Here is a 14,231-nt window from a genome sequence, read left to right on the forward strand (position 1 = left end):
TGATGAGCTGGCAGGTAGACTTTTGTTATTCTGTTATTTCAGTTAGGATCTTTTGATTGTAACTGTATTGAGGTTGTTGTAGTTGTGCAAGTTGCTTTTCTTTGTAATTGACTTATGGTTAGGAAAGATTTAGTTGGATTTAATTCCAACAAATGCCACCTCAATCCAACTAGGGCTTTTCTAACCATAGGTGAATCTCTTTTGTGTCTTTTCTGAGCGTCCTAACTCATGTGGCAATGGTTAATCACCATTGCCCATACCTAGCAAATCCATGCAATGCTTGAATTTGCCTAGGTTTAGGATTTTAGTGCCAATGTCAGCTGGGTTTTCCTCGGTTGCTACTTTCTCGATTTTGATTTCTTCTTGTGTCACTTTGTCTCTGATGAAGTGGTACTTGATCTCTATATGTTTCGTTCTGTCATGAAGCATAGGGTTTTTACAAAGATGTATGCAGCTTTGACTGTGTGAATAGACTATAGGATTTTTGTCCGATAAGTTTAGATCCTTCATAAGCCCTTTAGTCCATATAGCTTCCTTTATTGCCTCTATAGTTGCTACATATTCAGCTTCAGTAGTGGATAAGGCCACTACAGGTTGTAGTTGAACTCTCCAGCTTACACATTTTCCTCCTACTAGAAAATAGTAAGCTGAAGTTAATTTTCTACTATCTCTGTCCCCTGCAAAATTTGCATCACTATAACCTTCAATGGTGTTGTTGCTGTCTTGTCTTTTGAACTTTAATCCAACCCTTTTAGTACCAATTAGATATCTAAATATCCATTTCATAGCTTTCCAATGTTCTCTCCCTGGAGTTGACATGTATTTACTCAGTACACTGATTGAGTAGGCTAGGTCAGGTCTTGTACATACCATTAGACACATAATAGACCCTACAGCATTTGAATAAGGTACCTCAATCATCTCTTCCTTTTCTGGTTGAGTTTTAGGACATTGGTCTTTACTTAGGATGTACTGGTTTGTCATTGGTTGTTTAGTAATCTTTGAATCTCCCATAGAGAACTTCTCTATGATTTTCTTGATGTAATCTTCCTGATCTAAAACTAGTAGACCTTTGCTTCTATTCCTTTTGATATTTATCCCAAGGATCTTAGAAGCAAATCCAAGGTCTTTCATTTCAAATTCAGATTTTAACCAACTCTCCATGAATTCTATTTTGGCTCTTTATTTACTTATTATAAGCATATCATCTACATACAAAAGTAAGTAGATTGCCCTTTCAATATCACTACCCTTGTAGTATAGGCAAGAGTCATAGTAGCTTCTCTGAAATCCCCTTTTGTGCATGACTTCATCAAATATTTTATTACATTGCCTTGGGGATTGTTTCAATCCATATAGGGACTTTACCAACTTACAAACATAGTCTTCTTTTCATTTCTCAATGTATCCTTTAGGTTGTTCCATTAGTATGTCCTCTTCTAATTCCCCATGCAAAAAAGCAGTGGTAACATCCATTTGGTCCACTTCTAAATCATATTGGGCAGCAAATCCAAGCATAATTCTAATTGTTTTGTACTTAACCACTGGTAAAAAAATCTCTATAAAGTCTAGCCCCTCCTTTTGTGTGAAACCCTTAGCTACCTAGCCTTGTATCTTATAGGATCATTCTCAGTTCTACCTTCCTTGTGCTTGAATAACCATTTGCAAGCAATGATGCTCCTTCCTCTAGGTCTTCTAATCAGAATCCAGGTCTTGTTCGTCTTTAGGGAAACCATCTCTTCATCCATAGCACCATGTCATTTCTTAGCATCGTTTCTAGAAATTGCCTCTTCATAGGAATTTGGCTCTGACAAACTTGTAGCACCTAGGTAAGCATAGGCAAGGACTTCTTCCCATACATTTAACATGTATTTCTGGTTTGGCTTTGGAACTCTTCTAGCCCTATCCTTTGCAACTTGATAGTCTTCAAGTGCTTCAATTTCTGTATGTTGTTCAGTGTCAGGTTCCACCTGATTAGTATCAACATTCAGTTCTGGACCTCCTTGTTCTTGAGTATCAGGTTCCACCTGATTTGTATCAGGTTCAGGGACATTGTGTTCCACCTGATAAGTGCAAGGTGTTTGAGCTTGACTCAGAACTTGGTAATCAACTTTTGTACCTGGATTATTAGGCTGTAAAGAGGATTCCGCACTAGATAAACTGTTAGTAACACAAGGAAATTCATCTTCCTTAAATATAACATCTCTACTGTTAATAGTTTTGAGACCAGGTTTAGATTTTACCCACAACCTGTATCCCTTAGTGCCTTCTGGATAGCCTAAGAATATGCATTTTAGAGCTCTTGGCTCTAACTTTCCCACACTTTGGTGTGCATAAGCTGCACAGCCAAAGACTCTTAGATTTGATAAATCTGGAGGTTTTTGTGACCACACTTCCTCTGGTGTCTTGTAATCAATAGCACTGGCTGGACACCTATTGATTACATAAGTTGCTGTCATCACAGCTACCCCAGAATGTTTTAGCAAGTCCAGATTGTAGTAACAAGCATCTGACTTTGTCCATCAAAGTCCTATTCATTCTTTCAGCAACTCCATTTTTCTGAGGAGTGAGTCTAACAGTTCTATGTCTATGAATCCCAACTTTCTTGCAATAGCTGTCAAAAATATCATTACAAAACTCAAAACCATTTTCAGTTCTAAGATTTTTCAGTTTGTAATCTGTGATATTTTCCATCATGGTTTTCCATTGAACAAATATACTAAATGCATCATTTTTATTTTTAAGTAGAAAAATCCAAACTTTCCTAGACTGGTCATCCACTATAGACATAAAATAGGCATTACCTCCATGTGTCAGAGTCTTTTCACGACCCCATAAGTGAGAATGCACATATTCTAGGGGTTGTTTAGTTTTGTGTATACCTGTTTTGAATTTGAGTCTATGGTGTTTTCCCAAAATGCATGATTCACAAAAGTCAAGTTTCCCCACCTTGTCTCTGCCTAGTAGGTTTTGCTCACTCATTACTTGGAATCCTTTTTCACTGAGATGCCCTAGCCTTCTGTGCCATAGGACTGCCTTCTTGTCATCTGTTGAGATGGCCACTGAGTTGTTGCATTGAGTTACTGGTTCTCCTTGTAGATAGTACAATCCTTCATGCTTGTATCCTTTTATGATAGCCATAGATCCCTTGCTTAATTTGATTGCACCTGCCTCAATTTTACTCACAACACCCATGTCATCTAGAACACTTATAGAAATTAAATTTCTAGCCAAATTAGGGAAATACCTGACCCCAGTGAGTGATCTGATCACTCCATCAAACATTTTGAAACTAAGTGTTCCAAGACCTTCAATGTTGCATGATTGGTTATTTCCAAGTATGACTTTTCCCCAGTTGATGCCCTGAAATCAGTAAGAAAACTTTTACTGTTAGTCATGTGAAAAGTACACCCAAAATCTATGATCCAATCATCTTTAAAAGATGATGCAGCAACATAAAGTTCCCCACTCTCATATCCATCTGTGTAATTGGCTTCTTGCTGATTTTTATGTCTGTTTGAGTGGTAGTCAGATATGTGATTATCTGACTGTTCTTGGCTATCACTTCTGGTTTTATTGCTTCTCTTCTAGTAGTAGCAATCCTTCCTCATATGACCTACTCTTCCACAATGAAAGCATCCATTAGAGTCTTTAGGCCCTTTAGATTGAGACCTTCCCTTTCCATGATTAGATCCTTTGTTAGGTCCACGGTTTTGACTCCTACCCCTGTAGGGAGTTTTCTTGAATTTGTTCTTCCCTTGACTGAAATTTAGTTCACCATGAGAGTTCCCTGACTTCTCATTTTTCATTTCCAAATCCTTAGATTTTAAAGCAGAAATGACCTCATCCAATGTAATTTCAGTCCTACCATATTTAATGGTTGTTTTCACTTCTCTGTAAGAATCGGTGAGTGAATTCAAAATAATGATGGCTTGATTTTCATCACTCAAAGCCTCATTTTCACCTGAGTTTGCTAACTCAATGTGCATCCTCAAGAACTCATCTAAGTTCTGATCCAGGGACTTAGTTGGACTCATCTTGAAACTAAAAAGTCTTTCTTTCAAGAAAATTTTGTTGGTGAGAGACTTCTGTTGGAATTGCTCTTCCAATTTCCTCCAAATCTTGGTTGGGGTCTCTTCTTTGTCCACAAGTCTAATAATTGCATCAGACAGATTAAAGATTATTATCCCTGTTGTTGTTTCCAGAAGTTCTTCTTGCTGGATTCTTGATGTGCCTTCTGGCTACTCGATTGGTTCTTCAAGTACTCTTAGCAATTTTTGTTGTGCCAAAAGTGATCTGATTTTTCTCCTCCATATCCTGTAATCACCAGAACCATCAAATTTGTCAATAATATTACTCATTTTAATGAAATCTGAATTAACAAAGTGTTGAGTTAGAGAGTTTTCAATTGGATCATTCAAAGGAATATCCATAGAATCCTAAAGTGCATAATCTTCTTGCTGTGGATCAAGTTCTTCCAGCTTTGAACAGCTTTCTTGATCTTCTTGTGTTGACTTTCTTTAGCAATAAACCTTGCTCTGATACCACTGTTGGGAATTGACAGATATATCCCTACACAAAGTCAACACTTACACACAAACAGAAGGTCAATCTTGACCTTTACCAATCTCAACAAGTGGACACAAAGCTGTCCACGTATCCCAAACAATATCAATACAATTACATTAAGTAAAACATTTAACTTTACCGAAAACAGATACCAAGAAAATTGATCAAGTTTTCTTAGCTTAGTTTCTAGGGTTAGTTTCAATTGATATGCATGCAATGTTCAAAAATATGAATGGCTTTGATTATTCAGAGGAGATTAAGGGAGAAGAGAAGCAAACACAGCAGTTTATAGAGGTTCCCCTTGAGTTGATGGGGTAGTCCTCTTGAGCTCCCCTTAGAAAATGAGCAGAGCCTTGCACTATACAAAATCAAGATCCAATACACGATTGATGGAGCTTTCAACTACATATCATCTAATAAGTCTCGATTCTCTTTACTGCTTTTGTTTATCTCCTGATTCTACTACTTTTCTCTCAAGAACACTCTTTCTATCTCTCTGATTTTCACTCTCCTCTCTCTTTCTCAACTCTGAGTTCTTATGTTTGAACTCAGAGCAATTACAGGCTGCACTCTCTCTCTATGTCTTCAGATCTAGGCAAAAAATGAATCCAGGAGCAGTCATTTATACTGCTGGAATAGGAGAAGGGTAAGTAGCTTCGGGTGATGAGCTGGCAGGTAGATTTCTGTTGTTTAGTTATTTTAGTTAGGATCTTTTGATTGTAACTGTATTGAGGTTGCTGTAGTTGTGCAAGTTGCTTTTCTTTGTAACCGGCTTATGGTTAGGAAAGATTTAGTTGGATTTAATTCCAACACTTATGTTATAAGCATATTGTGCTACTAGTATATGTTGACGTCTTACTTGTCACAGGGCCTAATTTTAATCTCATCAAACACATTATGGCTAATCTTAAAAAGGAATTCTCAATCAAAATTCTTTGTCCATTATTTTACTTTTTAGGGGTTGAAGTACTTTCGACCACAGCTGGCATGTATCTTTCTCAATACAAGTATCTAATTGATCAAACATGGAGGGTGTAAAATGAACCCCAAACCAACCTTATTAACTTAAAAATTGTCTTTTTCTAGTGGAAACCCGTTTGAAGATTACACATTATAAATAAGATAGCTTTCATTATGAATAAGCTTAGTCAATGCTCTTACTGTTGTTCATTAGGATTCTTGTAAGAGGCTATTCAATATCTAAAGGGTACTTTAAATGATGGATTGTTAATAAAACCAACTCTATCTTTTTCTATACAAGGATATATTGATGTGGATTGGGATTTAGTTGTTTGGATGATAGACGTAGTACTAGAGTTATGCTATAATTTTTGGAAAAAATCTCATTTCATGGTCAATAAATAAACAACAAGTTTTAGCAGTTGAGAGCTTTGGCTAATACAAATAAAGAGGCATATGGTTAATGTCTATATTGTAACTCAATACTTTTGTTTCTGTTGCACATGTTATTTGAGTTGACAACCAAGGAGCTTCTCCCTTAGAAGCTAATCATGTTTTTAATCAATGGTCAAAGCACATTAAAATCGACCTCTTCAATTTTTACAAGATCAAATCATAGAAAAGCAATTGGAGCTGCGATATGTTCCATCAAATGATCAGGTGGCAGATCTCTTAAAGAAACTACGAAAGATTCATCTACTTAAAATCCAAACTTAAGGTCTTCACCACACCTTTTCACTTCAAGGGGGATAATAAGCAAACTCTACCACGAGTAGTTAAATCTTATACTTTCTTGTATAGCTTTCTGTTAGTTAGCACAAATTGTTAGTGCTAATTAGTTTTGTTAGCTTAGCCAATATTCTAATCTCCTCTTTATATAAATAAAGTCAAGAATCTTAATTGAGATTAATTTTCACATAAACTTTGTACACTCTATTCTTTCTAATGTCAAACATAATATTGTATTGACAAGTTCTTTCACACACCAACAATTTTTAATTTTTAATATAAAAATAATTTTTTTCTTGAATATAAATAAGAAAAAAATTGCTTCATTACATTTGAAAAATACCATATATTATATTCTTTTAGCCTACGTCTACACCGTCCATATATATAACTCAACTCACCTAATGCATCACCGACCACACCTTCGTTTTACCCAACAACCAAAGAAAGGCATGTAAGCTTTTTGACATTAGTAAATAAAGTTTCAATGTTGTGAGATTTTTTATATATGCAATTGTTTTTTTTCTTTTCATATTGCTAAAAAAAACGTACAGATCGATCAAAGATAATATTTAAATAAGAACAACATCAAAAAAGAAAAGGACTTCAGCACGTGATTTTTCACTCATACAATGAAATATTAAAAAAAAAATCTTTGGGTATGCGTGGCTAAGGAGTGATGGGTATTTCAAAATATTATGAAGATTTGTACATGATGTGTACTTTGGTTGCCTTAGTAACCAAGAACACGTTTCATGTATCACGTTTATATCAATATATATATATCTTTATATATTAAAAGTGCCTATCTAACGACAATTCTTGGTTTAACGGGAATTCTTGATTTAACGATACTTTTATTTTTTTTAACGCCAAAAATAAATAATTTTTATTTTTTTTAAACGGGTTCTTTTAACGCCGTTAACTTTTTTCTTATAAAAATATATATAAAAAAAAAAAATCATCTCAATTGTAACTTTTTGCGTTTTCATTAGAGGGTTTCGTGAAGACCTTTTGCTCAATCAAGCCTGTATAATTTCTATAAGGCTCTTTGCTTCACGTAATCGCCTTATTGGGATTATCTATATATCTTGGTTTCTCGTCTAAATTCAAGATTTTCGTTCTAACCCTTTTGCCAAAGTCTTCAATTTTTCATTCTTTTTTTTTTTTTTTGACTTTTATTAACAAAAATAAAAAATTGGAAGCGAGATTAGGGGTTTTTAGGGAGATTAATTTATGGGTTTGGTGTGATTTGGGATGTTTTGGCTGGATTCGGTACTGGGTATTTGATAATCTGGGAATTTTTTTGGGAATACGTATCGGTTTGTGTACTTGGGACCTGTGTCATTTTTTATTTTTTATTTTTGAAAAAAGAAAAATTCTGAGTCGGTTGTTGATTTCTCTGTCAAGAAAGGTTGTAGATGTAGAGCTGGTGGTACAGTCTGGGTCGGACTCGCAGATGTCGGAACCGATCCGAACGCAGACCCAGACCCGCGATTCGATACTTCGGATGAATCGGAAGATGGCAGCGAGAGGCTGAGAGAAGTAGGTGGATCGGTAGCTGAAGATGAAGTATCAATCTGATGATGATGATGATGACTCAACGGAGCAATGGCACCTGATAAAGGGAGGGGTGTGAAAACTTGTGTTAAAGGCATTCCAGGTAAACTCGAATCGCTCAAGTCAGATCCGGATGGACTACCGGGGTTAAGAAACCCACCCGTAACGACTGTACCCGCACCGACACTGGCTGATTTCTTTGTCGAAGACATTATAACAATCCTAATCAGAAGTTTCCAGGTATATATAATATCAAATATAGCAAACGATATATAAAATTTTGTTGATTTATAGATTATTACAGATATATATATTTTTACAATTTCTTTTTATATATATAATAATAAATATAATGAGATTAGAAAAGATGTTTTAGAAGGTGGTGGAGGCGGAGCCTCACCTTGGTCTGAGGGGAAAGAAATGTTACAGGAGTGGGAAGGTATATATATGGTGGTTGAGTTTTGTAAGACTTTAATGGTGGTTTCTGAGATGTCCCTGCTTAATAATATATCAGAAATCCATTATTAATATATACACTTATTAATTATATAGACCAACAATGGCAGTAGGGGGATTAAGTACAGTTGGAGGAATTGAATATGAAGCAAAAATTACTCCAATTGTTGTTATTTCTTGTATAATGGCTGCCACTGGGGGTCTTATGTTTGGTTATGATATTGGAATTTCAGGTAATTTGGTAATCAAGTTTTTTGTGCATTGTTTAGTAATTATTAATATTAATTTGGTAAAGATGATTAGTAATGTGTTTGTTTTGTTTTTGTGTTTTGAATATAATTAAAGGGGGTGTGACACCTTTGGTGCTTCTTACACCACCAGAAGCCTCGGAAGAAGGCTGACCATGTTGATTGCCGGCATTTTCTTCATAATTGGCACCATTCTTAATGTTGCTGCTATCAACTTCCTTATGCTTGTCCTTGGAAGGCTCATGCTTGGTTGTGGTGTTGGTTTTGCTAATCAGGTACGTTTTCATTTCATATCCATATATCATTTTTGTTTATATTATTTCATTTTTTCAATTCTAATTAATTATTCAATGTATATATTATAATTATAATTATAGTATATAACAGAATGTTACCTGTTGTTTCTTTAAATAATCGTTTGGTAAAACTTTCCAAATGAATTTTATAATAATTATGGAATGTGATTAAAAGAGAAACTATCCGTGAATAAAAAATTAGGTAATTATCTCATATTCTATTTTTTTAATTTTTTTTTTCAAGTTTGGGTTTGTACGTGGATTGTTATAGGATTTTTTTTGTTGGGATTTATTGTTGGGATTATAAAATTATGTAAAAATGTAGAAAAGACTATTTTGAAGTTTAAAATAGAAAAATTAAATCATATATATATAATTATCCCTATATTTATGGAATTTAATATTTTGTGTATATATTGCAGGCTGTTATTCAAATTATTGTTATTTTTTTTATTTTTTTTTTAAGAAACTGAATATTTTTAGTTATGCTCATAAATATCATCATGAAATAAGGAAGCAGTTTTAATTTGAAAATTGTTAATTAAAACTGTAATGTAATTTTTAATTAAAACTGCCGGCTCATCTCTTCTTCTCCTCTCTCTATAGATTTGCTCTCAGGTCTCAATTCCATCTCACTGTAATGCAATTTTTAATAATCTCACTTTCATATTTATAATGTTTAGATTTAATTAACTAACACTAAAACTCTCTTTCTTTATCATCGTCTTCTCCTCTTCTTTCTCAATCAAGGTCAATCCTGAAGCCTCCACTCCAATTTACTCGCTCCGTGGCCTCGACAACTTCAAGTTCTTCTCATTGTCTTTCTACTGGTACTGGTAAGAGTACTCTGTCTTCATTGTCTTTTTACTTCTCAACACCTTATCGTCTTTTTACTCTATTCTCAAATTTGCTGGATTCTTTCCAATTTCGTTGACTTTATGTTTGCTGGTAATTAAAGTTTATTGCAATTTTTCTAGAATTTTCAATTGCGTGGGTACTGATTTTGCTGCCCTTTTATATTTTAAAGTTATTTGTTTTGTGAAAAAAATATACATTGGTTTGCTTTTCTTATCGAATTTGTCTTCTGGGTTTTGTTTGCTTTCTTGTTTTAAATTCTGCTCCATTGTTTTGTTTCTTCTTTCTAATTCATGCTTCGGTTAGCCAGTTTCTCGTTTTAAATTCTGAGCACTAGAGTTAGATCCAAACAAAGGCGTTTAAAGTGGGATTGTTGTTGGTTGTAGTCTGTCTTTATATTTTTTTTTGGATAAAATATTTTCGGTGGTTCTATCCTAAATCAGAGTGATTTTTGTTCTGTTCTAAATGTTGGGTAGATAGCATTTTTTTTTATGTTCTTCCCCGATAAATTCCTCGGTGGGTTTTCAAAATTTGGTTGAGTTTTGTAAAACTTTAATGGTGGTTTCTGAGATTTCCCGAGGTTTTATCGAGGCCTGAAAGTGTAAACACGCCGAATTTCTCATCTGGGTTTGCATTAATATTTAACTAATTATTCGTACAGATAAATTCCAATACATTATTAGTTGACTAGATAATTTCAACAGTATTAGGGGAAAAAAAAATAAACAGCTGTTAATATATCAATTAAGTATATATCCATATAAATCTTAATACTAATTTGGTATATAATGATGTATGATACGATCTTTATATTTATAGCTCGTATTCATTTACATGATATTCTTATCTTTATTAGTTATAATTCTTAGCTGTCACCTATGTATATTTCTTCTAAAAAAAAGCTGATTATAAATACTCATTACATTATTACATTTCTCCAAAGGTTCAGCTAATTCAATTATAAATACTTCTATATCATCTCTTCTCCAACATTACATACTCCTCTCGTCCCTGCTTAATAATATATCAGAAATCCATTATTAATATATACACTTATTAATTATATAGACCAATAATGGGAGTATAATAACTCTGAAGTAATCTAATAAAGTTATGGTTAGTTGAGTTCATTTAATGGAAGTAATACTAGCTCCATTGGTTCCAATGAGAACGAAAAACTTTGTTAGAACCAAGTTAGGGGAGTGCAGGTCATGAATCGAAACCAATTGCTTCGGTTTTGTTTCTGGCTTTTGAACATGCTATTCTTTGGTAGTTTGTTCTTGTAGAATTGAATAGTTGAAAAAAAGGGAAGAATGTTAACTTGATTGTGATCAAGACCCGAGTCAGGTAGCTAAGCAAACCCAATAGAACAGTAACTGAATTATAGAATAGTAGAGCTATCTAGCAATAACAGAAGTATTGAAGAGATATTATTGATTGGTAGAAAATATCAAGAGTCAAGTTTCACGGGAATTCGAGAGCCTTGGACTCTCCATGACGCTGTGAATCAATAATAACTAATCATTAAAACTTATAACTAATCATTTTTTTTTCTTCAGAAACATAAGTTGTTTGTCCAAAAAACTACAAGGCAATTATCAGCCAAAAAATGGAGAATTCAGTTGTACGTAGATGCAAACCGAACAATGAGTTCAAAGTACAATCAGTTCACCATTCAAGCAGTTGAACCAATGGAAGATTAGGCAGAAGTTGCCATTTTTCTTTTACAGTAATTTTATTTTATTTAGTGTTAAGACTTTTCTTGGTGCCGAGCTTCTTTCACTTTCTATTGACTTGTTATCTACGGATTTACATGGAGTATCGTATGCAAGTATTTCATGTACCCAATTTTCTAGAAGTAAATAATAAGTATCGTTTTATTTTGATTTATATATACCTAATTATATTTCACCAACCAATTATAATAGCACAAATATTAATTTGCTAAAACAAATCATTCGTATAATCATATCTTCACATACAATCTAAATAAGAAGGAAAAAAAAAAGTAAACTTTACCTAAAACTAACATTTACGTGCCTCGGCACGTAACTCCTACCTAGTATATATATATATTTATATATATATATAATAATAACTAGCAAAAAGCTACGTGCGAGGCACGTATACTAAATTTTATGTTAGTTGAAAGTGATACAATTAAAAATTAAAGAAAAAATATTACTAGTTATTAGGTGACATTATTATTATGTGTATCTAAATATTATAGTTTATAATATCGTCAATTAAAAGTGAATACCGAATGTAATATATTAGTGTTTAAAAAAGCTTGATGATTTAAATATGTTCTTAAGTTAATCCAAAAATAAATTAAAAATTGATGTTTCAATACTTAAAGAAACATTACTTAAATGGGTGTAAGATAAAAAGAATATTAAAAATCAATCTCTAAATTATTGATAATTGAAGATAGCATTTGTCTAAAAATTGTTGTTAAGAAAACTAATGATAGTCAGTGGTGGATTTCAATCTTCATTTGCTTCGATAGAGACAATAGTGTAATCTTTGTATTTTACACTTTTTATTCTAGCCGGGTTCGCATATATCTGGATTGTCCATTTTTTCGTTGATAAATTGAATATGGTAGTGTCAACAAAGCAACAGTGTTCCTGCAAACCGTGATGTATTTTCCTTTAAAATGATTAGACATGGTGTAACTTATGAAAGGCATGTAAAACTAGTTTATTTTTTTTTAAATTACACCTCTGCAGTATATTTCATTAGTTGGGCAGCAGTACACGAAAATATTTTTTCCACAATATCTGCAAACATGACAGGAGATAGGCTCTTTGTATTGTCATCAAGTTCAACATATGCTATAGCACTATAAAATGCATAATAAGATTGTTAGTATCTTTTTTTATTTTAACTTATTTTCAATAACATCATATGTTTTTTGTAATATACCGTGGTGTAGGAAATCCTTCCTGACCGCATGTTGGCTTGTCACATATAATTTTTTCATTGCGATTGTATAAATCTATTTTTTTATGACATGTAATAAAAATTCTGGACAGTATCAATTATTTTTATTGCTGCCTCAATCCAAAAATATTTTTTCTGCATCCAAATCAAATGGTGTTAATAATAGTAAGATATTGAAACAAAAGTTTTATAAAGTAAATATTGTAGTAGTCTTTACCTCATTCAGTTGCAGATTTTTCGTCAACTATTTCGCTAATATATTTAATTGTGCTTCTAATTTATGAGCACGTGATCAAAAACAGTGCTGTAATATTGTACTCTCTGATTTATTTATTTTATTTTTGCATCTAATGCCTCAGGTTTAATTATGATAAGTTTTTGTGGGTTTTAGTAAATGTTGTTCTTTTTCTGGTTTGCATTAATAGCTAGAACATGGAGAAATTAATAAGATTGGCATTCCTTTTTGTCGCAGCATGTACAAAGCAGCATAATTATAATAATGCTAGGTTGCTTTTATTTTTATTTAACAGAAGACGAAATTATAAATTTTATGGCTTCTTAATTATATTGTATGTGTTGAAATATAACTTTTTCTTTTAATGAGTGTTTTTATAGGAAAATGGTAATTCTAGAAGACAAGAAGAGAAAAATCGTAGATGTACAACAGCAAAAACCCAATCGTATTTTTTTTGGATTTAATAGAATTTATTTTATTGTATATAAATAAAAAGTGACCCATGAATTTCTCATAAACCATTTTAATTTTAATAATAAATTATTTTATTTTTTAATATAAATAAAAAGTCACTCATGAATTTCTTATAAATCAAAAATTCTGTTATACAGACACACTTTATATAGAATAGATATTACTAAAATATTAAATATTTTCATGATTAAACAGCTTCATATTTTGTTAAAGGAAAAATATAATAAAATGCCACTAGCTAGAGTAGTGATTATTTAAATATATACCAATAATGTATAGAAAGCAAATTAAGCACCACAACTTTGAAGCTTTGGGTTAATATTAGGAATCATTGAAGGCTTTATAACCAATATATTATTTTGTTTGCTAATAGAATGTGATCATAGAGAATCTAACCAATACAAAACCATCTTCATTCATAGCTAGACTCCATATTCATTATTATTTTTGTAAAAGACAAAGGGCCTTGCTTTTAAAAACATGTCTCAATAAAATAAAATAAAAAACTAATAAAGTGATGATATATAATATATATATATATAGTTAGCCAGCCATAATCCCAACAAAAGGGTTTTGTGATGAATCATCATCTGTCTTTGTTTTTGTTTGAGTATGGAAATTAATCATATCATCATCATCGTCAGAATCCTAAGCTTTAGTTATATAGTTATGTTTTTGTATACAGAACACATCACACCTTCAATAATAACGATAGTGGGTACATACATAAAAGATAATAATTATTATAGTGGTAGGGACACATTTGGTAATAATATTAGATCGATTATTATTAATGTGACAATTAATTAAATCAAGATCAAACGAGTATTGGTATTAGACTATTTTCAATGGTTGCACCATTTTAGTGTACATTTTCACCAATTTGATTTAGAATTTATTAAA

At 32.5% G+C, this 14,231-nt stretch overlaps 1 protein-coding gene and 1 long non-coding RNA gene across 2 annotated transcripts; one reads left to right on the plus strand and one right to left on the minus strand.

Moving 5' to 3' along the window:
• Positions 1-4,417: 4,417 nt before the first annotated feature.
• LOC115694994 (transcription factor MYB44-like) lies at positions 4,418-8,030 on the minus strand. The gene is made up of 2 exons (XM_030622093.1): positions 7,712-8,030; positions 4,418-4,572 (listed from the first exon to the last, which is right to left on the minus strand). Exons 1-2 carry the CDS (start codon positions 8,028-8,030, stop codon positions 4,418-4,420), a joined length of 474 nt encoding a protein of 157 aa, XP_030477953.1.
• A 773-nt stretch (positions 8,031-8,803) lies between these two features.
• LOC133029329 (uncharacterized) lies at positions 8,804-11,565 on the plus strand. Its single transcript, XR_009683470.1, has 2 exons — positions 8,804-9,654; positions 11,233-11,565. It is a non-coding gene; the product is annotated as an uncharacterized LOC133029329 (long non-coding RNA).
• Positions 11,566-14,231: the final 2,666 nt, after the last annotated feature.

Source organism: Cannabis sativa, chromosome 7 (genome assembly GCF_029168945.1).
Source record: "Cannabis sativa cultivar Pink pepper isolate KNU-18-1 chromosome 7, ASM2916894v1, whole genome shotgun sequence".
In the NCBI taxonomy this organism is placed as follows: domain Eukaryota; kingdom Viridiplantae; phylum Streptophyta; class Magnoliopsida; order Rosales; family Cannabaceae; genus Cannabis; species Cannabis sativa.

Excerpts from the sequence above, each read along its gene's own strand:
- LOC115694994 (XM_030622093.1), bottom strand. The coding sequence starts at position 8,030 with ATGTCTTCGACAAAGAAATCAGCCAGTGTCGGTGCGGGTACAGTCGTT. Across the intron at positions 4,573-7,711 it reads ATCGGTTCCGACATCTGCGA|GGATATATCTGTCAATTCCC; the intron begins GTCCGACCCAGA and ends GACTTTGTGTAG.